The following is a 27,692-nucleotide window of genomic DNA, read 5'->3' on the forward strand; positions in this document are numbered from 1 at the left end:
ATAGAATGTGTTAAGCTCGTCTGGGAGGGAGGCTTCGGTGGGCACCACACAGCTGGATTTGTCTTTGTAGTCCTTGATAGCCTGTAGTCCTTGATAGCCTGTAGTCCATGATAGCCTGTAGTCCTTGAAAGACTGTAGTCCTTGACAGCCTATAGTCCTTGACAGCCTGTAGTCCTTGATAGCATGTAGTCCTTGACAGCCTGTAGTCCTTGACAGCCTGTAGTCCTTGACAGCCTGTAGTCTTTGACAGCCTGTAGTCATTGATAGCCTGTAGTCCTTGATAGCCTGTAGTCCTTGACAGCCTGTAGTCCTTGATAGCATGTAGTCCTTGACAGCCTGTAGTCCATGATAGCCTGTAGTCCTTGAAAGCCTGTAGTCCTTGACAGCCTGTAGTCCTTGATAGGATGTAGTCCTTGATAGCCTGTAGTCCTTGATAGCCTGTAGTCCTTGATAGCATGTAGTCCTTGACAGCCTGTAGTCCATGATAGCCTGTAGTCCTTGAAAGACTGTAGTCCTTGACAGCCTATAGTCCTTGACAGCCTGTAGTCCTTGATAGCATGTAGTCCTTGACAGCCTGTAGTCCTTGATAGCCTGTAGTCCTTGACAGCCTGTAGTCCATGAAAGCCTGTAGTCCTTGATAGCCTGTAGTCCTTGACAGCCTGTAGTCCATGATAGCCTGTAGTCCTTGACAGCCTGTAGTCCTTGACAGCCTGTAGTCCTTGATAGCATGTAGTCCTTGATAGCCTGTATTCCTTGATAGCCTGTAGTCCTTGATAGCCTGTAGTCCTTGACAGCCTGTAGTCTTTGACAGCCTGTAGTCATTGATAGCCTGTAGTCCTTGATAGCATGTAGTCCTTGACAGCCTGTAGTCCTTGATAGCATGTAGTCCTTGACAGCCTGTAGTCCATGATAGCCTGTAGTCCTTGAAAGCCTGTAGTCCTTGACAGCCTGTAGTCCTTGATAGCATGTAGTCCTTGATAGCCTGTAGTCCTTGACAGCCTGTAGTCCTTGACATCCTGTAGTCCTTGATAGCCTGTAGTCCTTGACAGACTGTAGTCCATGATAGCCTGTAGTCCTTGATAGCCTGTAGTCCTTGACAGCCTGTAGTCCATGATAGACTGTAGTCCTTGACAGCCTGTAGTCCTTGATAGCCTGTAGTACTTGATAGCCTGTAGTCCTGGATAGCCTGTAGTCCTTGATAGCATGTAGTCCTTGACAGCCTGTAGTCCATGACATATATAATGTAGCTATAGCCAACCACTGAACGTTACCCTGCTCCCAAATATATATATATATATACTGTAGCTAAAGCCAACCACTGAACGTTATCCTGCTCCCAAATATATATACTGTAGCTATAGCCAACCACTGAACGTTATCCTGCTCCCAAATATATATACTGTAGCTATAGCCAACCACTGAACGTTATCCTGCCCCCAAATATATATGCTGTAGCTAAAGCCAACCACTGAACGTTATCCTGCTCCCAAATATATATACTGTAGCTATAGCCAACCACTGAACGTTATCCTGCTCCCAAATATATATACTGTAGCTATAGCCAACCATCGCAGTTGATATGGTCAGTAGTGACTTTGCCACATGATAGGTAAACAAACAAACAGTCAAGTAGCCTACAAGCGGAGTATGAAAAATGTATGCACTCACTAAAAACAAGCGGATTCATCAACACGGACACCGATGGAAATTTTTGCGATTTGACAGTTCCCAAAGGACATGAACTGGTTGAATCAACATTGTTTCTACTTTATAGGACAAGGCTTAATCAGTTTTATGGGAAACCAGCCAATAGTGTATAGCCATAATATAAATGTTTAATGTCTGTTTCCACTAGATTGCGTTACTGACTGACCAGACTGTCTGACCTGCACTGCCTCCTCCTGACTGATATCTAACCAGCCCAGAGGCTTGAAGAGACATTAGACTGTCTGACTGATATCTAACCAGCCCAGAGGCTTGAAGAGACATTAGACTGTCTGACTGATATCTAACCAGCCCAGAGGCTTGAAGAGACATTAGACTGTCTGACTGATATCTAACCAGCCCAGAGGCTTGAAGAGACATTAGACTGTCTGACTGATATCTAACCAGCCCAGAGGCTTGAAGAGACATTAGACTGTCTGACTGATATCTAACCAGCCCAGAGGCTTGAAGAGACATTAGACTGTCTGACTGATATCTAACCAGCCCAGAGGCTCGAAGAGACATTAGACTGTCTGACTGATATCTAACCAGCCCAGAGGCTTGAAGAGACATTAGACTGTCTGACTGATATCTAACCAGCCCAGAGGCTTGAAGAGACATTAGACTGTCTGACTGATATCTAACCAGCCCAGAGGCTTGAAGAGACATTAGACTGTCTGACTGATATCTAACCAGCCCAGAGGCTTGAAGAGACATTAGACTGTCTGACTGATATCTAACCAGCCCAGAGGCTTGAAGAGACATTAGACTGTCTGACCTGCACTGCCTCCTCCTGACTGATATCTAACCAGCCCAGAGGCTTGAAGAGACATTAGACTGTCTGACTGATATCTAACCAGCCCAGAGGCTTGAAGAGACATTAGACTGTCTGACTGATATCTAACCAGCCCAGAGGCTTGAAGAGACATTAGACTGACTGATATCTAACCAGCCCAGAGGCTTGAAGAGACATTAGACTGTCTGACTGATATCTAACCAGCCCAGAGGCTTGAAGAGACATTAGACTGTCTGACTGATATCTAACCAGCCCAGAGGCTTGAAGAGACATTAGACTGTCTGACCTGCACTGCCTCCTCCTGACTGATATCTAACCAGCCCAGAGGCGTGAAGAGACATTAGACTGTCTGACTGATATCTAACCAGCCCAGAGGCTTGAAGAGACATTAGACTGTCTGACTGATATCTAATCAGCTCAGAGGCTTGAAGAGACATTAGACTGTTTGACTGATATCTAACCAGCCCAGAGGCTTGAAGAGACATTAGACTGTCTGACCTGCACTGCCTCCTCCTGACTGATATCTAACCAGCCCAGAGGCTTGAAGAGACATTAGACTGTCTGACTGATATCTAACCAGCCCAGAGGCTTGAAGAGACATTAGACTGTCTGACTGATATCTAACCAGCCCAGAGGCTTGAAGAGACATTAGACTGTTTGAGCTACACTGCCTCCTCCTGTGAGAGCCACGTCAGGCGACACTACACCGTCCCAACAATGCAAACACACATCCTGGTCGAGGTCACTGGAGACGGGGGGACACAAAGGCCACCATGGCAACGCTGGAAAGACAAAGATAACTCGAGGTAATTTTCTGTTATTTAACGTTCCTGAATGCCATTGACCATACCCCAATTTGATAAATACTCCTATTTGATAAACCATTTCTTTGTATTTCAGTTAGAGAAACTAAACTGTGAACTGTGTGTGTCATGCTTAGGAAAGTGACACTGAGGAGGAGGAGGAGGAGGAGGAGGAGGAACGGGGGAGCTTCTGTAAAAAGATGAAGATGCAAGTTATTAAAGTGGAAGAAGATTCTGCTGAGGAGAATTCTGACAAACTATTGAGGAGGATATATGAGCTAGAGCAGGGGTGTCAAACTCATTTTAGCTCAGGGGCCACATGGAGGAAAATCTATTCCCAAGTGGGCCGGACCGGAAAAATCATGGTATATATAACTTAAAAACAACAACTTCAGATTGTTTTCTTTGTTTTAATACTATCAACATAAAACATAAAGCTGGAGCCTTAGGACAGTGTGTCCAAAATAGTACAAGCACAACATCACTATTAATCATAAAACACCTCAAGTTTATTTGAAAATTCTAAAGAAAAAGAACACACAAACACACAATGCCTCAGTGATTCACAGAACTGTTTCACAGATCACAGAACTATATCATGGTGTCATTTCTCAGGCAGAAATGTAGATACAAATAATGAAATCCTGTTCCCCAAACAAGTGCAAGAACCACAGAGTCAAGAATAGGTTAAATATACAAATAAAATAAAATCAATTAAAAACAATAGCACATCAACATAAAAACATATAAACATAAAGCTGGAGCCTGAGGACAGTGTGTCCAAAAGCACAACATCACTATTAATCATAAAACACCTCAAGCTATTTGAAATTCTGAGGACAAACAACACACAAACACACAATGCCTCAGTGATTCACAGAAGTATATCACAGATCACAGAACTATATCAGGGTGTCTCATGCAGCACTTTAAGTGGGGTTGCATAGTTTATTTGACTCCTGATACCTGGCATCTTTTAGCTTTCACCAGCGCATCAATATCAGGCGTCACATCCTGAGTGGCAGCCAACTTCAGGATGTGATTCAAGTGCTTGTGCGTGAGCCTTGAGCGCAGCTTTGTTTTATTTATGCTCATTACAGAGAACTTGCTCACAAAGATATGTGGTACCAAACATGCACAACAGTTTTGCAGCGAGGGCTGTCAAGTTGGGGTAACCTGGCAAGAGATTCTGATAAAATGTGTCCAAGCCAGCTGCGGCAAATTTGCCCTTCAAATCCGAGTCACACTGCAAGTATATTATTTCAAGTTGGATGCTGACGGGCAGATCAGAGGGATTCACGGTTAATGGCGAACAAAAAACGTTTAAGTCTTTCTCCAGTTCACCAAAAATCTGAAAGCGTTGCTCAAACTCCCTTAACAGTCCCGTTATTTTATCTTTGAACCGCTTCATGTCTGCCACATGTTGGGTCGCGCACACATTTTTCAGACAGGGGAAGTGAGCTGCATTACCACCGGCGAGTTGCGTCTCCCACAATGACAGCTTCAACTTGAAAGAACGTATGCTGTCATAATACTGCGTGGCAACTTTGTTGCACCCTTGCAGCTGTTTGTTCAAGTTATTCAGGTGCTCTGTAACATCCACCATAAATGCAAGGTCCTGCATCCATTCTGCGGAATGAAATTCTAACACTGGTTTGCCCTTTTCTTCCATGAACTGTTCAATTTCTTCTCTTAAATCAAAGAAACGCCTCAGCACAGCACCTCTGCTTAACCATCTTACCTCAGTGTGGTATGGCAGGCCATAGATGTGGTCTTTCTCTCTGAGAAGGCTGTCAAACTGACGTTGATTCAGGCTTCTGGATCGGATGAAATTAACAGTTTGGATAATATAATAATAATAATATAATAATAATATAATATAATAATATAATAATAATATAATAAAAATAATAACCACCTTCATGACGTTATCCATCTTTAATGACTTGCAACACAAAGCCTCCTGGTGCAAAATACAGTGAAAAGTCCAAAAATCACGTCCTCCATTTACAGATTGCACTTTCTCTCGGAACTTTGTCACAACGCCTGCTTTTTTCCCGATCATTGAGGGCGCACCATCTGTAGCCAGGCTGACAGCACGCGACCAGTCCACTCCGACCCTGTCCAGCGCGCTGACGAGTGCAGTGAAAATATCAGCTGCTGTCGTTGTATCTGTCATCGGCACCATCTCCACGAACTCCTCGGTGACGGTCAATGTGTCATCAACTCTGCGGATGAAAATGGCCAGTTGTGCAACATCTGTAATGTCCGTGCTTTCATCAATTGCAACCGAAAATGCAATAAATGACTTTACTTTTTGCTTCGACTGGCTGTCCAAATCCACTGAAAGATCGGAAATCCTGTCTGCAACTGTGTTTCTTGTCAGGCTGATATTTGCAAAAGCCTGCCGCTTTTCAGGGCACACAATCTCCGGTGCCTTCATCATGCATGTTTTTACTAATTCACCCTCACTAAATGGTTTTGAAGCCACTGCGATTTCATTAGCAATGAGGTAGCTAGCTTTCACTGCAGCGTCACTGATGTCTCGGCTGTGAGTAAATACAGACTGCTGTTTCTTCAGACCCACCAACAGTTCATTCACCTTCTCTCTTCTCCGCTGTCCTTGAAAGTTGTCATATTTGTCGGCATGAAGACTCACATAGTGGCGACAAAGGTTATATTCTTTCAGCACTGCAACATGCTGTGAACACACCAAACATACAGCTTTCCCATTCAATTCCGTGAATAAATAGAAGGATGACAATTTTTCTTGGAACACTCTGCACTCTGCGTCCACTTTTCTCTTTTTTGACAGAGACATATTGGGGCAATGAGGGTGCCAAAGCACATAATGTTAAAAGTAGAAGCCGTAATAAATATCGCGGGCAAAACAAAGTAGCTCATCCGGACTGGCTGCACTTGCTTGACCTATTTGCTCTGCCCCGGTATAAACAGTTTGCTTGCTTAACACAATTGCTATTGCGCCATCCAGTGGACACAATTGGAACAGCAGTTTATTTTATTGAAAAATTGCAGCTCATTTTTATACTTTACAAAATCATCTCGCGGGCCGGATTAAACCCGTTTGCGGGCCCGGACGTTTGACACCCCTGAGCTAGAGCAATAGAACAGAAACACCGATATAGACTTGAAGCAGGAGAACTCTGAATTAAAGAAAACTTCTAAGGACTTGAAGCAGAACTCTGAGCTAGAGAACACTTCTGAAGACTTAAAGCAGAAGAACTCTGAACTAGAGAACACTTCTGAAGACTTAAAACAGAAGAACTCTGAGCTAGAGAACACTTCTGAAGACTTAAAACAGAAGAACTCTGAGCTAGAGAAAACTTATGAACACTTGAAGCAGAAGAACTCTGAACTAGAGAAAGACTTGGAGCAGAAGAATCAACAGGAAAAGTCATGTTCTATAAATTAAGCTCAGACTACACTAAAAGAAGGCGCTACCTAGAACCATGATGGTTCTTCAATTATCTTCGTAGGAGAAACCTCTGAAAATAAACATTTTTTGTTACAAGTGGAACCCTTTCACCACTAAAAGGTTCTAAGTAGAAACTTTTTCACCACCCAAGGGTTCTACCTAAAACAAAAAAGGGTTTTCCTATGGGGACAAACGAAGAACCCCTTTACGTGTAGTATCAAAATAACTATAAATGGGAATTATCTTCTTGGAGATAAGTGTCAGAATCTGGGCACTAAACTCGCTGTTTTTGTGGTTTAATCACTGTTTATATCCATTTCTACTCAGAACAGACTAATAATACCCACCCAGTCCTGTAGATGAATACCTCTCTGAGTGGTTCTACAGTGTCTCAGTCCTGTAGATGAATACCTCTCTGAGTGGTTTTACAGTGTCTCAGTCCTGTAGATGAATACCTCTCTGAGTGGTTTTACAGTGTCCCAGTCCTGTAGATGAATACATCTCTGAGTGGTTTTACAGTGTCCCAGTCCTGTAGATGAATACCTCTCTGAGTGGTTTTACAGTGTCTCAGTCCTGTAGATGAATACCTCTCTGAGTGGTTTTACAGTGTCTCAGTCCTGTAGATGAATACCTCTCTGAGTGGTTCTACAGTGTCCCAGTCCTGTAGATGAATACCTCTCTGAGTGGTTTTACAGTGTCTCAGTCCTGTAGATGAATACCTCTCTGAGTGGTTCTACAGTGTCTCAGTCCTGTAGATGAATACCTCTCTGAGTGGTTTTACAGTGTCCCAGTCCTGTAGATGAATACCTCTCTGAGTGGTTCTCCAGTGTCCCAGTCCTGTAGATGAATACCTCTCTGAGTGGTTCTACAGTGTCCCAGTCCTGTAGATGAATACCTCTCTGAGTGGTTCTACAGTGTCCCAGTCCTGTAGATGAATACCTCTCTGAGTGGTTCTACAGTGTTTCAGTCCTGTAGATGAATACCTCTCTGAGTGGTTTTACAGTGTCTCAGTCCTGTAGATGAATACCTCTCTGAGTGGTTCTACAGTGTCTCAGTCCTGTAGATGAATACCTCTCTGAGTGGTTTTACAGTGTATCAGTCCTGTAGATGAATACCTCTCTGAGTGGTTCTACAGTGTCCCAGTCCTGTAGATGAATACCTCTCTGAGTGGTTTTACAGTGTCCCAGTCCTGTAGATGAATACCTCTCTGAGTGGTTCTACAGTGTCTTTGTCCTGTAGATGAATACCTCTCCGAGTGGTTTTACAGTGTTTCAGTCCTGTAGATGAATACCTCTCTGAGTGGTTCTCCAGTGTCCCAGTCCTGTAGATGAATACCTCTCTGAGTGGTTTTACAGTGTCTCAGTCCTGTAGATGAATACCTCTCTGAGTGGTTCTACAGTGTCTCAGTCCTGTAGATGAATACCTCTCTGAGTGGTTTTACAGTGTCCCAGTCCTGTAGATGAATACCTCTCTGAGTGGTTTTACAGTGTCTCAGTCCTGTAGATGAATACCTCTCTGAGTGGTTTTACAGTGTCCCAGTCCTGTAGATGAATACCTCTCTGAGTGGTTTTACAGTGTCCCAGTCCTGTAGATGAATACCTCTCTGAGTGGTTTTACAGTGTCCCAGTCCTGTAGATGAATACCTCTCTGAGTGGTTCTACAGTGTCCCAGTCCTGTAGATGAATACCTCTCTGAGTGGTTTTACAGTGTCTCAGTCCTGTAGATGAATACCTCTCTGAGTGGTTTTACAGTGTCCCAGTCCTGTAGATGAATACCTCTCTGAGTGGTTTTACAGTGTCCCAGTCCTGTAGATGAATACCTCTCTGAGTGGTTTTACAGTGTCCCAGTCCTGTAGATGAATACCTCTCTGAGTGGTTCTACAGTGTCCCAGTCCTGTAGATGAATACCTCTCTGAGTGGTTTTACAGTGTCTCAGTCCTGTAGATGAATACCTCTCTGAGTGGTTTTACAGTGTCTCAGTCCTGTAGATGAATACCTCTCTGAGTGGTTTTACAGTGTCTCCGTCCTGTAGATGAATACCTCTCTGAGTGGTTCTACAATGTTTCTCCACTGTATTTAATCTACATGATATATCATCTCTTACTGGTCAGAATTGAAGGAATGATGGATGGCGCTAAACACAGGGAAATTCTTGAGGGAAACCTGTTTCAGTCTTCCAGAGATTTGAGACTTGGACGGAGGTTCACCTTCCAGCAGGTCAATGACCCTAAGCATACTGCTAAAGCAACACTTGAGTGGTTTAAGGGGAAACATTTAAATATCTTGGAATGGCCTAGTCAAAGCCCAGACCTCAATCCAATCGAGAATCTGTGGTATGACTTAAAGATTGCTGTACACCAGCGGAACCCATCCAACTTGAAGGAGCTGGAGCAGTTTTGCCTTGAAGAATGGGCAAAAATCCCAGTTGCTAGATGTGCCAAGCTTATAGAGACATACCCCAAGAGACTTGCAGCTGTAATTGCTGCAAAAGGTGGCTCTACAAAGTATTGCCTTTGGGGGGGGGGGGGGAATAGTTATGCACGCTCAAGTTTTCAGTTTTTTTGTCTTATTTCTTGTTTGTTTCACAAGAAAAAATATTTTTCATCTTCAAAGTGGTAGGCATGTTGTGTAAATCAATTGATACAAACCCCCAAAAAATCAATTTTAATCCAGGTTGTAAGGCAACAAAATAGGAAAAATACCAAGGGGAGTGAATACTTTCGCAAACCACTTATATATATGTATACATTTATAATTAAAATTAATATGTTTTGTTTAACTGATTGAACAAACGTTTTTTTTTTTACTTTTATTTGTGGTGTGGTTTTCATATCAGCCCTTTTGAGCTTCCCATCCTCACCTGAACACCGTTTTTACCTGTTTATTTATCTGCAGTGTTTTGTCTTTCACTTCTTTTCTTTTGTGTGAATAAAACCTAAAACCTAATTGAGAAATGGTTTCACTTGCAATGACTTGTTATGTTTAAACCGTGATTTAAACTGAGACTCAGTGATATGACATGTAAGGCTGTGTGTCTGCTTGATTTCATATATGTACCTGATTTCCATTCAGACTGCTTTGTCCAGCCAAGTGGCACTTTGTGGGATACATTGAATGTAAAGGAGTTGAAGTTGTGTTCCCAGCTGTCCACAGGATGGCGCCAGAGCAGCATAACTGGACGGGTGAGACATGAGTAATATCCAAGGGAAATACACTATTTATACAAATGTATGTGGACACCCCTTCAAATGAGTGGATTCGGCTATTTCAGCCAAACCCGTTGCTGACAGGTGTATGAAATCGAGCACACAGCCATGCAATCTCCATAGACAAACATTGGCAGTAGAATGGCCTTACTGAAGTGCTCATTGACTTTCAACATGGCACTGTCATAGAATGCCACCTTTCCAAGAAGTCACATTTCTGCCCTGCTAGAGCTGCCCCGGTCAACTGTAAGTGCTTTTATTGTGAAGTGGAAACGTCTAGGAGCAACAACGGCTCAGCCGTGAAGTTGTAGGCCACACAAGCTCACAGAACGGGACCGCTTAGTGTCTATGGAGATTGCATGGCTGTGTGCTCGATTTTATACACCTGTCAGCAACCGGTGTGGCTGAAATATCCAAATCCACTAATTTGATATGGGTGTCCACATACTGCTGTATATATAGTGTATAGTTACACAGTGTATTCGGAAAGTATTCAGACCCCTTGACTTTTTCCACATTTTGTTACGTTAAAGCCTTATTCTAAAATTGATTAAACTGTTTTTTTCCCTCATCAATCTACACACAACATCCCATAATGACAAAGTTATGGGTTTTTAGAACTCCTGTGTTGTCTTGGTTGTGTGCTTAGGCTCATTGTCCTGTTGGAAGGTGAACCTTCACCCCAGTCTGAGGTCCAGAGCGCTCTGGAGCAGGTTTTCATCAAGGATCTCTCTGTACTTTGCTCTGTTCATCTTTCCCTCGATCCTGACTAGTCTCCCAGTCCCTGCCACTAAAAAACATCCCCACAGCATGCTGCCACCACCATGCTTCACCGTAGGGATGGTGCCAGGTTTCCTCCAGACGTGACGCTTGGCATTCAGGCCAAAGAGATCAATCTTGGTTTCATCAGACCAGAGAATCTTGTTTCTCATGGTCTGAGAGTCTTTCGGTGCCTTTTGGCAAACTCCACACGGGATGTCATGTGCCTTTTACTGAGGAGTGGCTTCCGTCTGGCCACTCTACCATAATGACCTGATTGGTGGAGTGCTGCAGAGATGTCCTTCTGGAAGGTTCTCCCATATCCACAGAGGAACTCTGGAGCTCTGTCAGAGTGACCATCGGGTTCTTGGTCACATCCCTGACCAAGGCCCTTCTCCCCCGATTGCTCAGTTTGGCCAGGCGGCAAGCTCTAGGAAGAATCTTGGTGGTTCCAAACTTATTCCATTTAAGAATGATGGAGGCCACTGTGTTCTTGGGGACCTTCAATGCTGCAGAAATTTTTTGGTACCCTTCCCCTCGGCACAATCCTGTCTCGGTGCTCTACGGACAATTCCTTCGACCTCATGGCTTGGTTTTTGCTCTGACATGCACTGTCAACTGTGGGACCTTATATAGACAGGTGTGTGCCTTTCCAAATCATGTCCAATCAATTGAATTTACCACAGGTGGAATCCAATCAAGTTGTAGAAACATCTCAGGGATGATCAACGGAAACAGGATGCACATGAGCTCAATTTCGAATCTCATAGCAAAGGGTCTGAAAACTTCTGTAAATAAGGTATTTCTATATATTTGCAAACATGTCTAAAAACCTGTTTTCACTTTGTCATTATGGGGTATTGTGTGTAAATTGATGGGGGAAAATAACTAATTTAATCTATTTTAGAATAAGGCTGTAACTTAACAAAATGTGGAAAAAGTCAAGGGGTCTGAATACTTTTTGAATGCACTGTAGATATGGTGTGGACTGTATACTCAATACAATCTAAATCTGATACCTCACTGTCTGTCTTTTGACTGATACTGCTTTTTAAACTGCTCTGGTCAGTCTACTCAAATATTTGGACTATACATTTTTCTCTCTACAAGCAATACTTTGATAATTTGTCATTTCTAATAATGAAACATCCATTTATGAATAGATAGAGCAGGTTTCAGGACACTGATATATCTGAAAATGTTGAAAAATATACTGCCAATATCTTCCCCACCAAAGAATAGCAGTGTGGTTTTAATATGATTTGACTCTTTGCAGGCTGTCAGGCTGTCTAGTCACAGAGGAAGGCTGTGCTTCTCTGGTCTCAGCTCTGAGGTCAAACCCCTCACACCTGAGAGAGCTGGACCTGAGCTACAATCACCCAGGAGACTCAGGAGTCAGACTGCTCTCTGCTGGACTGGAGGATCCACACTGCAGACTGGAGAAACTCAAGTATGTAGAGGGTTTATGTCAATGTTCATATCAGACATGTTGGAGTTATCAGACTAGTTAAGACAAACATTCTGACCACCACTTGGACAAAGTTATGCGATGTCCGTCTCCAGTCCTTTTCTGCCGTCCATGACGATGTTAACTCCAGTGGTGGAAAAAGTACCCAATTGTCATACTTGAGTAAAAGCAAAGATACCTTAATAGAAAATGACTCAACTAAAAGTGAAAGTCACCCAGTAAAATACTACTTGAGTAAAAGTCTAAAAGTATTTGGTTTTAAATATACTTAAGTATCAAAAGTAAATGTAATTGCTAAAATATACTAAAGTATCAAAAGTAAAAGTACAAGTATAAATCATTTCAAATTCCTTACATAAAGCAAACCAGACGATTTTCTTGTTTTTAAAATGTACGTTCAGCCAGAGGCAAACTCCAACACTCAGACAATTTACAAACAAGGCATTTGTGTTTAGTGAGTCTGCCAGATCAGAGGCAGTAGGGATGTTCTCTTGATAAGTGCGTGAATTGGACAATTTTCTGTCCTGCTAAGCATTCAAAATGTAACGAGTACTTTTGGGTGTCAGGGAAAATGTATGGAGTAAAAAGTACATTATTTTCTTTAGGAATGTAGTGAAGTGAAAGTAAAAGTAGTCAAAAATATAAATAGTAAAGTCAAGTACATATACCCCCAAAAAACTACTTAAGTAGTACATTAAAGTATTTTTACTTAAGTCCTTTACACCACTGGTTAACGCTCTTTCTTAGCTAGCTGGACTATGCACTTGCCTCTGCTAGCAATACACTGTGCTAATATTAGCCTAGACTGGACCACAGAAAATAACAGTTTTAAACAGTTGTAAAAACCCACTTCTTCCAGACAGAATAGTTCCTGTAGATTCAGACTTACTCATCACCAATCTTTTGTTATGTCTCGTGGGTTTCATAACCACGTCTGTACAACAATTCAATAATGATGAGACAGGAGACAGGAATCAGTTCAACCATTTATCTGGAACGTGATCATCTCAACACATGCAAACCCCCATGATGCTCTGCAGCACAACCCCAATATACAACAAATACATACATAAGTAAATGGACACGAAACAAAACTCATAGAGGAATTGAAATATTCAGTTGTAGAAAGTAGGGCCATGGGATAGGGTCAGAAAGGTCAGTATGTTTGATAACTGGTTCCAGAGGTGACATAACAAGCATAAGGTCCATTATAACACAGTGAAGTAGAGGTGGGAGCTAAAAGCAGACATGGACAGTGAGACGGTGTGAGGAGGTCAGGGGTGAAACACCAGATCAGGACAGGTAGAAATGGCAGGGCTGGTTGTGTTCAGTGTGTGTGTCCAGTGTGTGTGTGTGTGTGTCCAGTGTATGTATGTGTGTCCAGTGTGTGTGTGTGTGTGTGTGTGTGTGTGTGTCCAGTGTGTGTGTGTGTGTGTGTGTGTGTGTGTGTGTGTCCTGTGTGTGTGTGTGTGTTCAATGTGTGTGTGTCCAGTATGTGTGTGTGTTCAGTGTCAGTGTGTGTGTGTGTGTTCGGTGTGTGTGTGTGTGTGTTTCCAGTGTGTGAGTGTGTGTGTTTCCAGTGTGTGTGTGTCCAGTGTGTGTGTGTGTGTTTGTGTGTGTGTGTGTGTGTGTGAGTCCTGTGTGTGTTTGTCCAGTGTGTGTGTGTGTCCAGTGTGTGTGTGTGTTCAGTGTGTGTGTGTCCAATGTGTATGGATGTGTGTGTGTGTGTGTGTGTGTGTGTGAATCCAGTGTGTGTGTATGTGTGTGTGTGTCCAGTGTGTGTGTGTGGATGCGTGTCCAGTGTGTGTGTGTGTCCAGTGTGTGTGTGTGTGTGTCCAGTGTGTGTGTGTGTGTTCAGTGTGTGTGTGTGTGTATGTGTCCAATGTGTGTGTTTGTTCAGCGTGTATGTTTAGTGTGTGTGTGTCCAGTGTGTGTGTGTGTGTGTGTGTGTGTCCAGTGTGTGTGTGTGTGTGTGTGTCCAGTGTGTGTGTCCTGTGTGTGTGTGTGTCCAGTGTGTGTGTGTGTGTCCAGTGTGTATGTGTGTGTGTGTCCAGTGTGTGTGTGTGTGTGTCCAGTGTGTGTGTGTGTCCAGTGTGTGTGTCCTGTGTGTGTGTGTGTGTGTGTCAGGTGTGTGTGTCCTGTGTGTATGTGTGTGTGTGTCCAGTGTGAGTGTGTGTGTGTGTGTCCAGTGTGTGTGTGTCCAATGTGTATGGATGTGTGTGTGTGTGTGTGAATTCAGTGTGTGTGTATGTGTGTGTGTGTCCAGTGTGTGTGTGTGTGTGTGTGAATCCAGTGTGTGTGTATATGTGTGTGTCCAGTATGTGTGTGTGTCCAGTGTGTGTGTGTGTGTTCAGTGTGTGTGTGTGTGTATGTGTCCAGTGTGTGTGTGTGTTTAGCGTGTGTGTGTTCAGTGTGTGTGTGTGTGTGTGATCAGTGTGTGTGTGTCCGTTGTGTTTGTGTATCCAGTGTGTGTGTGTGTGTGTGTGTGTTCAGTGTGTGTGTGTGTGTGTGTGTGGTCAGTGTGTGTGTGTGTGTGTGTGTGTCCAGTGTGTGTGTGTGTGTCCAGTGTGTGTGTGTGTGTGTCCAGTGTGTGTGTCCTGTGTGTGTGTGTGTGTGTGTCCAGTGTGTGTGTGTGTGTGTCCAGTGTGTATGTGTGTGTGTGTCCAGTGTGTGTGTGTGTGTCCAGTGTGTGTGTGTGTCCAGTGTGTGTGTGTGTGTGTGTGTGTGTGTTCAGTGTGTGTGTGTGTGTTTGTGTCCAGTGTGTGTGTGTGTGTGTGTGTGTCCAGTGTGTGTGTGTGTGTGTCCAGTGTGTGTGTCCAGTGTGTGTGTGTGTGTGTCCAGTGTGTATGTGTGTGTGTGTGTGTCCAGTGTGTGTGTGTGTGTCCAGTGTGTGTGTGTGTCCAGTGTGTGTGTGTGTGTCCAGTGTGTGTGTGTGTCCAGTGTGTGTGTGTGTGTGTGTTCAGTGTGTGTGTGTGTGTGTGTCCAGTGTGTATGTGTGTGTGTGTCCAGTGTGTGTGTGTGTGTCCAGTGTGTGTGTGTGTCCAGTGTGTGTGTGTGTCCAGTGTGTGTGTGTGTCCAGTGTGTGTGTGTCCTGTGTGTGTGTGTGTCAGGTGTGTGTGTCCTGTGTGTGTGTGTGTGTGTGTCCAGTGTGAGTGTGTGTGTGTGTGTGTGTCCAGTGTGTGTGTGTCCAATGTGTATGGATGTGTGTGTCCAGTGTGTGTGTGTGTGTGTGTCCAGTGTGTGTGTGTGGATGCGTGTCCAGTGTGTGTTTGTGTGTCCAGTGTGTGTGTGTGTCCAGTGTGTGTGTGTGTGTTCAGTGTGTGTGTGTATGTGTCCTGTGTGTGTGTGTGTTCAGCGTGTGTGTGTTCAGTGTGTGTGTGTATCCAGCGTGTATGTTTAGTGTGTGTGTGTCCAGTGTGTGTGTGTGTGTGTGTGTGTTCAGCGTGTGTGTGTTCAGTGTGTGTGTGTCCGTTGTGTTTGTGTATCCAGTGTGTGTCCAGTGTGTGTGTGTGTGTGTGTGTTCAGTGTGTGTGTGTCCAGTGTGTGTGTGTCCAGTGTGTGTGTGTGTGTGTCCAGTGTGTGTGTGTGTGTCCAGTGTGTGTGTCCTGTGTGTGTGTGTCCAGTGTGTGTGTGTGTGTGTCTAGTGTGTGTGTGTGTGTGTGTGTGTCCAGTGTGTGTGTGTGTGTTTGTGTCCACTGTGTGTGTGTGTGTGTGGCCAGTGTGTGTGTGTGTGTCCAGTTTGTGTGTGTGTGTCAGTGTTACCATGGTTATTATTTACAGGGACACTGAGGAGTAAACATCCCAAAACCCAAACCCTGGATAGAGGGGCTCAGTGAATGTGGAGTGGAATGTGTTCATGTGGGTCAGTGTGTCAGAGGAGACTCTGTAGAAGGACAGCGTGCCGGCTGGCCAGTCCAGATACACTCCTACTCTGTGGGTGCTGGAGGAGGGGACGTCTATGGTAGTGGACTTATTATTGTGCCTGGCAGAGTAACTGTAGTCAGAGCAGGTCAGACTCCAGGACTTGTCATTGGATCCAATCACACAGTCAGCACCCACTCCTCTCCTGCTGATTCCTTTATATGCCACTCCTATATCAGCCCCTCTCCCACTCCACTCTACCTCCCAGTAACAGCGCCCAGTCAGACCCTCTCTACACAGCACCTGTCCCCAGTCCTCAAATCTCTCTGGGTGATCAGGATACGGCTGCTCCTCTCTCCTCCATGTCACCTTTCTGTTCTCCTCAGACAGAGAGAGGCGTCTGTTTACTGTGTTTAGGTCCAGTGTGAGATCACAGACATCTGATGGATGAAACCAGACACAATATTAGAAATCATCATCATTCACATTAGAATGTTAACTCACTTTTCACTAATTCATTTAATGTAGATGTTTCTAGGTATCAAAAGGAGAAGTTAAGGTAACTTGAGATTTGTTCTATGATCATATGTTATACTGTATGGTAATATAAAACACACTTATTCCATTAATTACACACACACATTGAACACACACTCACACCTATATGCATGCATGAACACACACACATCCTGAACACACACACACACTGGAAACACAACCTGAACACACACACCCTGAACACACACAAACAGACTGGACACACACACACACACACACACACACACACTGAACACACACACAACCTGAACAAACACACAAACACACACACATCCTGAACACACACACACACACACACATCCTGAACACACACACACACACACACACACACATCCTGAACACACACACACACACTGGATACACACACACGCACACACATTTCTAACGTAACACGAACACGTCACACACACACAGACACACACATTGTCAAAGCAACTCTTTGTAAACTTTGGTGTCCCTGATTTGTGCTTCTGTAGAACTACAGCTGATATTTAATATGACCAAGTAAGTAATGATGGTGGTCTTTGACTTTGACTTCACTTGAATTAAGACTTATTCTTAGTCATATTCTTCACAGCAGTCAACACTCACATTTTCTAAGTCCAGGTTTCATTGTGTTCTCTCCACCATGTTCCACACTGTAGCGGTAAGCAGAAGAACAGACAGTCATTGAGGGATACACCTGAACTCACACACACACACACACACACACACACACACACACACACACACACACACACACACACACACACTACACACACACACACACACACACACACACACACACACACACACACACACACAGGACACACACACACACACTGTCAGCATATAACTTTGTACAAGCTGTGTTAAGTATGTTTGTATGTGTGTGTGTCCAGTGTGTGTGTGTGTGTGTCTGTGTGTGTGTGTGTCCAGTGTGCGTGTGTCCAGTGTGTGTGTGGTGTGTGTGTGTGTCCAGTGTGTGTGTGTGTGTCCAGTTGCGTGTGTGTGTGTGTCCTCTTTGTATGTGCCCAGTGTGTATGTGTTTGTGTTCAGTGTGTGTGTGTCCTGTGTGTGTGTGTGTGTCCAGTGTGTGTGTCCAGTTTGTGTGTGTCCGTTCAGTGTGTGTGTGTGTGTGTCAAGTGTGAGTGTGTCCAATCTGTGTGTGTGTCCACTGTGTGTGTGGGTGTGTGTTCAGTGTTTGAGTGTTTGTCCAGTGTGTGTGTGTGTGTGTGTCCAGTGTGTGTCCAGTGTTTGTCCAGTGTGTGTGTGTGTCCAGTGTGTGTGTCCAGTGTGTGTGTGTCCACTGTGTGTGTGGGTGTGTGTCCAGTGTGTGTGTGTGTGTGTCCAGTGTGTGTCCAGTGTGTGTGTGTGTGTGTCCAGTGTGTGTGTGTGTGTGTGTGTGTGTGTGTGTGTGTGTGTGTGTGTGTGTGTGTGTGTGTGTGTGTGTGTGTCCAGTGTGTGTCCAGTCTGAGTGTGTATGTGTCAAGTGTGAGTGTGTGTGTGTGTGTCCAATCTGTGTGTGTGTCCACTGTGTGTGTGGGTGTGTGTTCAGTTTGTGAGTGTTTGTCCAGTGTGTGTGTGTGTGTGTGTCCAGTGTGTGTCCAGTGTGTGTCCAGTGTGTGTGTGTCCAGTGTGTGAGTGTTTGTCCAGTGTGTGTCCAGTGTGTGTGTGTGTGTGTCCAGTGTGTGTGTGTGTGTGTGTGTGTGTGTGTGTGTGTCCAGTGTGAGTGAGTGTGTGTGTGTGTGTCCAGTGTGTGTGTGTTCAGTGTGTTTCCAGTGTTTGTCCAGTGTGAGTGTTTGTCCAGTGTGTGTGTGTGTGTGTGTCCAGTGTGTGTCCAGTGTGTGTGTGTGTGTGTCCAGTGTGTGTGTGTGTGTGTGTGTGTGTGTGTGTGTGTGTCCAGTGTGAGTGAGTGTGTGTGTGTGTGTGTGTCCAGTGTGTGTGTGTTCAGTGTGTTTCCAGTGTTTGTCCAGTGTGAGTGTTTGTCCAGTGTGTGTGTGTGTGTGTGTGTGTGTGTGTATGTGTGTGTGTGTGTGTGTGTGTGTCCAGTGTGTGTGTGTGTGTGTGTGTGTGTGTCCAGTGTGTGTCCAGTGTGTGTGTGTGTGTCCAGTGTGTGTGTGTGTGTGTGTGTGTGTATGTGTGTGTGTGTGTGTGTGTGTGTGTGTGTGTCCAGTGTGTGTGTGTGTGTGTGTGTGTGTGTGTGTCCAGTGTGTGTCCAGTGTGTGTGTGTGTGTCCAGTGTGTGTGTGTTCAGTGTGTGTGTGTGTGTGTGTCCAGGGTGTCCAATGTGTGTGTGTATTTGTGTGTGTGTTTGTGTGTGTGTGTGTCCAGTGTGTGTGTGTGTGTGAGTCCAGTATGTATGTGTGTCCAGTGTGTTTTTGTTTGTCCAGTGTACACACACACACTGGACACACATGCACACACACTGGACACACATACACACACATTGGACACACACACACACTCACACACACACACACACACACACACACACACTGGACACACACACACTGGACAAACACACACACACACACACACAGAACACACACACACTGGACACACACAGTCTTTATATAACTTAGTCCAAGTGATGGTCAGAATGTTTGTCTTAACTAGCCTGATAACTCCAACATGTCTGATATGAACATTGACATAAACCCTCTACATACTTGAGTTTCTCCAGTCTGCAGTGTGGATCCTCCAGTCCAGCAGAGAGCAGTCTGACTCCTGAGTCTCCTGGGTGATTGTAGCTCAGGTCCAGCTCTCTCAGGTGTGAGGGGTTTGACTTCAGAGCTGAGGCCAGAGAAGCACAGCCTTCCTCTGTGACTAGACAGCCTGACAGCCTGCAAAGAGTCAAATCATATTAAAACCACACTGCTATTCTTTGGTGGTCAAAATAGTGGCAGTATATTTTTTCTACATATTCAGATATACCAGTGTCCTGAAACCTGCCATATCTATTCATATATTAATGTATCATTATTAGAAAAAATCATAATATTGTGTGTAGAGAGAAAAATGTATATTACGAATATTTGAGTAGACTGACCAGAGCAGTTTATAAAGCAGTATCAGTCAAAAGACAGACAGTGAGGTATCATATTTAGATTGTATTGAGTATACAGTCCACACCATATCTATTTTGACAGTGAAGCTAACATTTTAAATGTGGCTCTATACTCCAACATTTTGGATTTGAGATCAAATGTTTCATATGAGGTGACAGTATATAATGTCACCTTTTATTTGAGGGTATTTTAATACATATATGTTTCACCGTTTAGAAATGAAAGCACTTTATGTATCTAGTCCCCCATTTGACGAGGTCAAACGTATTCTGACCATTTCACTTATAATTCATTAAAGTTGTCAAAAGTTGAGTATTTGGTCCCAAACTCGTTGGTTGAATTTGCAGTTTGTTTTGGTTGTGTTTTGGGTTATGTTTTGCCCAATAGAACTGAACTTTCTCATTCATCAGTAATTCATAAGTATTCTAACTAATTCACTTATAGTGTATTAAAGTAGTTAAAAGTTTAGTATTTGGTTGTAAACTCATTGGTTGTATTTGCAGTTTGTTTTGGGTTATGTTTTGCCCGATAGTAACTGAATGGTGGATGATGACTGGAGTAATTTTCTGTCTAAGTGAGTAGATAACATGTTTCTAAACACTACTAAATTAATCCTGATGATGCCTTGATTAAGAAAAATCATGAATGAATCATGAATAATAATGAGTGAGAAAGTTACAGAGGCTACAACAAAATATGCTAACCTCTCACCATTACCAATAACAGAGGGGGTATGATCCTTGTGCCTATGTAACTTTCTCATTCATCATCATTCACGATTCAATTATGATTATTCATAATCATAGTAGCATCCACATGAATGTAGAAGTGTTCAGAAACATCTTCTATTCTTACTGACAATACAAGTGAAGTGACTCCAAAATGACAGGACATTATTCACCATTCAGTTTCTATTGGGAAAAACATAATCTAAAACACAACTAAAACAAACTGCAAATGCATTCAACAAGTTTGTAGAATCACAAGCTTGATGTAATCACTGTAGGTAAGGAATATGGGACCAAATACTAAACTTATGAATAAATTAATACAATATAAGTGAATATGTACAAATTATTATGACTTTTTCAAATGGGAGAACTAGACACATAAAGTGCTTTCATAACTAAACAGTAACACAGATATGTATGAATACCCTCAAATAAAAGGTGACATTCTGTACTGTCGCCTAATATGAAACATTCTATCTCAAATCCAAAATGCTGGAGCATAGCACCAAATGTAAAACTGTAAGCTTCACTGTCCAAACACATATGGTGTGGACTATGTGTGCCTGGTAAACACATGTGGATCTGGTGAACAGTTATCACTTGTTGACCAACTACAGGAATACTTACCTCAGAGTCTCCAGTTTACAGTGGGGATTCCCCAGTCCAGCAGAGAGCAGCTCCAATCCTGAATCCTTCAGGTCATTGTTACTCAGGTCCAGCTCTCTCAGGTGTGAGGGGTTTGACTTCAGAGCTGAGACCAGAGAAGCACAGCCTTCCTCTGTGACTCCACAGCCTGACAACCTGCAAAGAGATCATCATGATTTCACAAACTGTTAATTTAACACCAGTAGTGTAGAAGGACAATGGCAGATGCATTTGGTTTATTCTCTCAAACAACATATAGATTCATCTTCCGTCTCCTAGAATTGTATGGTCATATTGTTATACTAATGTGAACATCAATGCACTGATTCAGTAAGTTTTTCAATGTAATACTATATATTATATACATATTATAATAAATATATTTCTCTAAACTGAATATTTCTTCCTGATGATTAGTACTTAAATGTCATTTTATGTACTCACAGAGCAGCTCTGGAGACTTTGACCACTGGCAGCAGCCTCAGAAGACCTTTCTCTGATCTGGAGTATTTCTTCAGGTCAAACACATCCAGCTCCTTTTCTGAAGTCAGCAACACAAAGACCAGAGCTGACCACTGTGCAGGTGACAGTTCTTCTTCTGAGAGACTTCCTGATCTCAGGTAGATTTGGATCTCCTCCACTAGAGAATGGTCATTCAGTTCATTCAGACAGTGGAACAGATTGATGCACCTCTCTGGAGAGGGATTCTCCCTGATCTTCTCCTTGATGTACTTGACTGTTTCTTCATGGCTCTGTGAGCTGCTTCTTGTCTTTGTCAGTAGACCTCGTAAGTGCTTCTGATTGGAATCCAGTGAGAGGCCCAGAAGGAAGCGGAGGAACAGGTCCAGGTTTCCCGTCTCACTTTGTAAGGCTTTATCCACAGCACTCTTGTAGACAGTAACTTCAGGCTTGTCTCTGAACAGCGCAAAAAAGTTCCTGGACGTTGATTGAGGTTTAGCCATTAGATTCTCATTGTTGTTGATGAATGAGAGGAACACATATACAGCAGCCAGAAACTCCTGAATGCTCAGATGCACGAAGCAGTACACCTTGTCCTGGTACAGAACACATTCCTCTTTAAAGAGCTGTGTGCACAATCCTGAGTACACTGAGGCTTCATTGACATCAATGCCAGCCCTTTTCAGGTCTTTTTTATAGAAAATCAGATTGCCCTCAACAAGCTGTTGAAAAGCCAGTTTTCCCAGTGACAGAATACTCTCTTTATTCCAGTGTGGACCTGTCTCTTCTTTCCCAATATACTTTTCATTCTTCTGTTTGGTATGAAACTCCACAAGGTGTGAGTACATCTCAGTCAGAGTCTTGGGCATCTCTCTCCTCTTGTCTGTACTCAACATGTGTTCAAGGACTATTGCAGAAATCCAACAGAAGACTGGAATGTGGCACATGATGTGGAGGCTCCTTGATGTCTTTATGTGTGAGATGATTCTGCTGGCCAGGTCCTCATCACTGAATCTCTTCCTGAAGTACTCCTCCTTCTGTGGGTCATTGAACCCTCGTACCTCTGTCACCTGGTCAACACACCCTGAAGGGATCTTATTGGCTGCTGCAGGTCGGGTAGTTATCCAGAGGAGAGCAGAGGGAAGCAGATTTCCCTTGATGAGATTTGTCAGCAGAACATCCACTGAGGTTGACTTTGTGACGTCACAACAGATCTTGTTCTTCTGGAAGTCTAGGGGCAGTCGGCACTCATCCAGACCATCAAAGATGAACAGAACTTTGTACTTGTCGTAGTTGGAGATTCTTGATTCTTTGGTTTCCTTTGAGAAGTGATTGAGAAGTTTAATCAAAGTGTTTTTTTCCCCGTTCATCAAATTCAGCTCCCGAAAAGGGAATGAAAATACAAATTGGACATCCTGATTTGCTTTTCCTTCAGCCCAGTCCAGAATGAACTTCTGCACAGAGACTGTTTTTCCAATGCCAGCGACTCCCTTTGTCAGAACAGTTCTGATAAGTTTGTCTTGTCCAGTTAAGGGTTTGAAGATGTCGTTACATTTGATTGCAGTCTCTGGTCTTGCTTGTTTCCTGGTTGTTGTCTCAATCTGTCTCAGCTCATGTTCATTATTGACCTCTCCTGTTCCACCCTCTGTGATGTAGAGCTCTGTGTAGATCTTATTGAGAAGTGTTGGGTTTCCTTGTTTAGCGATCCCCTCAAATACACATTGAAACTTCTTCTTTAGATTAGATTTGAGTTCACGTTGAAGAACCACAGCACGCTCATCTGAATCTAGAAATAACACAGAGGATATTAATATTACGTCTGTTTTAATGCCTACAGTATTGTAAGACTGTCTTATAAAGTTTATAAATTAGAATCATTTATTCTCTTAACTGTCTGTATAAATCTGTAAATGTTTTCATAATGCATTACACACTGTTGTGACTGATTATATTATTCTCACTCTCTCTCTATCTCTCTCTCTCTCTCTCTCTCTCTCTCTCTCTCTCTCTCTCTCTCTCTCCTCTGTCTCTCCTCTTCTCTGTCTAAATTAATCACCACAACACATCCCTGCTGCTACTTAATGAGGATACTAGGTGTAGTGTTAAGGCTGCTACAATATCATTTAGTTACACAGCTACTTTAGCTGTACTTTATCTACAGCTTTTAAATGTTCTAAAACAGCATTCAACATGAGGCAGACAGCTCTTACTTTTCTCCAGTGTGTCAGCAAGCTCCTTCTGGTTCATTTTCCTCAGGACGTGCAGTGTGATCTTCAGAGCCCCCTCTCTGGCACTGCTCTCCTGCTTCTCATCTTCAGCATCCACCACTTCCTTATCCTGCTTCTGACTCTCAAAGCCTTCTGGGAGTTCTGGACTAAGAATCCTCTTGAACATCTTCAGCTCCTTCTTCACAAATGTCATAATATTCTCTTCAAGCAACTGAAATAAATCAAGTAAATAAGTTAAGCAAGAGAAGAAATGCTTTCTCATTAACACATGAATGAATGATTGACAGATCAACTTTACTTGAGGTAAACAAAAACAAATGTACATAACAGGACCACATACACTGAATATGGAGGCCAGGTCTGTTTGATGACTCTGGGAAGACTGACCACTGAGAATCTCTGACTCTGATCTCTCCTGTTTGCTTCTGTGGACAAAACATGAGATTACATTTCCTCATCCAGGGAGTGCACACACACACACACACACACACACACACACACACACACACGGAATGTTGTGTTTGTTTAATATTGTGGAAAATGGAAAAAAGGATTGGCCTATGGATTATGAAAACAACAAAAATAAATGGTAAAATGGGAGAGGAGAAATGACTAGAGACAGTGTTGTTTAACTCACTGATCATGACCCTTGAGTTCTTCTTACCTTTGTTCAGTAGAAGAGTCTCCCTCTCTAAAGTTTTGAGGTGGATCCATAGACCAGTCACTCTTCATTGACACACAGCTGGGTACAGGGGAGGCTGGTCTCTCCTGCTTGATTGGGCTTCAACACAACAGAGACAAACATTACGTCTCTCATCTACTCTGAGCTCAGATGGGGAAACAAGAGTTTCATTCCAAAACGCTATATATCCATTTTCAGAAATGTTGGTAAATTAGCTTTTATTGTTTAAAGAAATTATGAAAGAGATAGGTGTGTTTTTTCACTAGCTAATCATGGCATGGGATTGTTCAATGACAGACATATATTTGTTTAAAATATATCACTTGATGGTTTCATTTCAGAGAGACAAATAATCATGTTTTTTTGCAAAATGCTATATATCTGCCTCACTCTCAGAGAAATAAGTAGTACTGCTAGGTTTTACACAGTAATAATATATATCTGCCTCACTCTCAGAGAAATAAGTAGTACTGCTAGGTTTTACACAGTAATAATATATATCTGCCTCAGTCAAACGTGACCGAACGGCTTGATCTTATGTAGCAAAATTTGAAATTGTGTTTTTACATTGGATAAAAGTAGAGACTCAGCTAGAAAAAGGTATATCATACACTATAGTTGAGGAACAATGGGAAAGTAATTCTGCTTTGAAAGATGATAAACTTGTAACCTCAATTTTGAGAAAATGACCTTTGAATGTTTTGGTTCACCTACTGGAGAACTCTTCTTCTTTATCTACAGTGGTGTTACTTTGGCAGATAATGTCACCCATCTAAATAAATAGTATATATATATATATATATATATATATATATATATATATATAGTTAACTAAATGTATGGTGTTTTTGGTTTATGTCAGTTTCATTGTTTGTTATGCTATAAATGGTTATTTTATGGTTGTAAGTGGTAAAATTAACTAATTAATTAAATAATACTTTAGTAAGGATATACTTTATTCAGTACTACTGCAGTTACTAAATAATTCCAATAGATGGAAGCATAAGACCATGAATAACATTTCAGAAGCTCAGTTTAGTTTTCTCCCTGGATACACCACCACTCCCCCTCACAGGAAAACTCCTGCACACGCTTTTTACTGTCCCTTTCCACACTGCTAATGCAAGAGGAACGACTGAAAAAGCATTTAACAGATTACTGTGAAATAATATAATGATGATTCATGTTTATTATTACCTGTTTAATGCTCATGTTTTGAAATTATACTTGATTACTATAACGATTATCAATAAGCCTGAACATTAATCTAGTCACCTCTGATTGAGAAAAACGTATTTTCCTGGTACATTCATTGTCAGATTCATCAACCAGCAGCAAGCACTCTGCCTTCTGGCACAAGTGAGGGGCATGTTGAGGTACATTTGCTAACCGGGAGGGTTGCATGATGTAATTTATTGGCGGGTTGGAAGACGCACTCTTGTCTTATCTATTCCGAGGTTGTTTAATCGTAATATTAGATATTTAAAAATGCATGTATACTAGGGTTGAGGTTGGAGCATCTGACTAGTGATTATTTACCAGGAGTTCAACTCCTGCTATAGTCACTATTTAATTGCTATTCCAAAAGCATCACAGGCCTAATATGAGATATATAGCTAGTTAAAGTAATGAGTGACCATTTTAGAAAATCATGGGACATATAGTATTTGGTTGCATGCTATTTTATATCAATCATATTGCTGCTTGTAGCCAATAACTGATGCTTCGTGGTCTTATGCTGCCATCTATTGGAAATATTTAGCAATTAAAAGTTATGAATTCACGGACAGACGTTGGTGAGGCAGCTGAGAAATAAAGTGTATTAGATCAGTCTCAAACCTGCCCCACGCCAATTGCTGGACTTTCATACAGAGGTTACTAGGTCACCCAATTCAAACCACATTTGAAAAATAAAACAAATGTGTCTTATTTATCAAGTGTTCTGTCTTGCAATTATACATATAATAAAATAACAACAAAATAATCAAAACACTATTTAATACTATAATTGTATTTACTAAGATAATATTATTACTAAAATAGTTTCTAAAAGTGTTCTAGGCTACCCTACCCTAGAATTAGGGGTTACGGCTAAAATAGGTTATAAGTAGTGTAAGAGTTTCTGTATAGCACTTTGTGACATCTGCTGGTGTAAAAAGGGCTTTATAAATACATTTGATTGATTGTTAGGTTTAGGGTTTTTATGGCAAAAAACAGTATGGTTTATAGCACTCTTGCGCCTCCCTTTGGCCATCTGTGGGTACTACATAACTTATTCATGACATTTTTTACATTTACATTTTACATATTTAGCAGACGCTCTTATCCAGAGCGACTTACAGTTAGTGAGTGCATACATTTTCATACTGGCCCCCCGTGGGAAACGAACCCACAACCCTGGCGTTGCAAGTGCCATGCTGTACCAACTGAGCTATATGACACTTGCTAGGCTCATAATCTGAGGTAGCAACTGCGTCAGATCTACAAATCCATTAGCTAGACCACCCGATTAGACAACAATCACCCCATTATACCCATTTGGTTTGCAACTCAGTGAACCTGCGCAGCATTCGCTAAATTTGATGCCTATGAACGAAGATTTCGATGCATATCAAATTACCCAGCAGCCATTTAGAAACAAGAAGTCATCAGAAAAATTGTTATTTCTTAATTAAAAAATGTCTTCTGGTTGTTTAAATCTGCCACATCTTGAAAAAGAGGACAGGGACATGCGTTTTGTTTAGATTGTACACTTTTTTCTTAAAACTAATATGGTTAACCATGACCAGAAAATGTTTAATGTTTGATGGCTATCCGCCAGCCATCGCCTCTTAAACTGTGTCTCACCTCACTATTGGTGACCACAACATGTACTCAGGTGAACAGTGTGTGCGCTCACCAAGTAGCCGTAACCTTGTTAACAATAAGTTACCTGAGGTAAACCTACAGGGTTAACGCTCACCAAGTAGCCGTAATCTTGTTAATAATAAGTTACCTGAGGTAAACCGACAGGGTTAACGCTCACCAAGTAGCCGTAATCTTGTTAATAATAAGTTACCTGAGGTAAATCTACAGGGTTAACGCTCACCAATTAGCCGTAACCTTGTTAATAATCAGTTACCTGAGGTAAATCTACAGGGTTAACGCTCACCAAGTAGCCGTAACCTACAGGGTTAGCGCAGGCAGGTCTCATTGATAACAATAGTGAAGCTGGCATTGTGACGCAGAACAATGGGCTGGGAATAGAATGTTCTGAAGGCGAGTCGGTGTCACGGAGCTCAATAGAACTAATAGGAGCTGGCAGGGTG

At 42.5% G+C, this 27,692-nt stretch overlaps 2 protein-coding genes across 2 annotated transcripts in view; both read right to left on the bottom strand.

Annotated features, from left to right (window-relative positions):
• LOC311120840 (NLR family CARD domain-containing protein 3-like) overlaps positions 1 to 27,692 on the bottom strand; it is a 167,056-nt gene that overhangs the window by 57,591 nt on the left and 81,773 nt on the right. Inside the window, exons 4-5 of the mRNA XM_084195404.1 lie at positions 20,998 to 21,171; positions 19,241 to 19,414 (exon numbers count right to left, since the gene is read on the bottom strand). Coding sequence (XP_084051530.1) covers positions 19,241 to 19,414; positions 20,998 to 21,171 — 348 coding nt within the window. The remainder of the gene's footprint in view (positions 1 to 19,240; positions 19,415 to 20,997; positions 21,172 to 27,692) is intronic.
• On the bottom strand, positions 15,946 to 17,405 carry LOC311120841 (stonustoxin subunit beta-like; the record flags this gene model as incomplete). The annotated part of the gene is made up of 2 exons (XM_084195405.1): positions 17,182 to 17,405; positions 15,946 to 16,472 (listed from the first exon to the last, which is right to left on the bottom strand). The coding sequence occupies exons 1-2, from the start codon at positions 17,258 to 17,260 to the stop codon at positions 15,946 to 15,948; spliced, it is 606 nt and encodes a 201-aa protein (XP_084051531.1). The 5' UTR covers positions 17,261 to 17,405.

This window comes from Coregonus lavaretus (genome assembly GCF_964263955.1).
Source record: "Coregonus lavaretus genome assembly, contig: HAP1_SCAFFOLD_522, whole genome shotgun sequence".
In the NCBI taxonomy this organism is placed as follows: Eukaryota; Metazoa; Chordata; class Actinopteri; order Salmoniformes; family Salmonidae; genus Coregonus; species Coregonus lavaretus.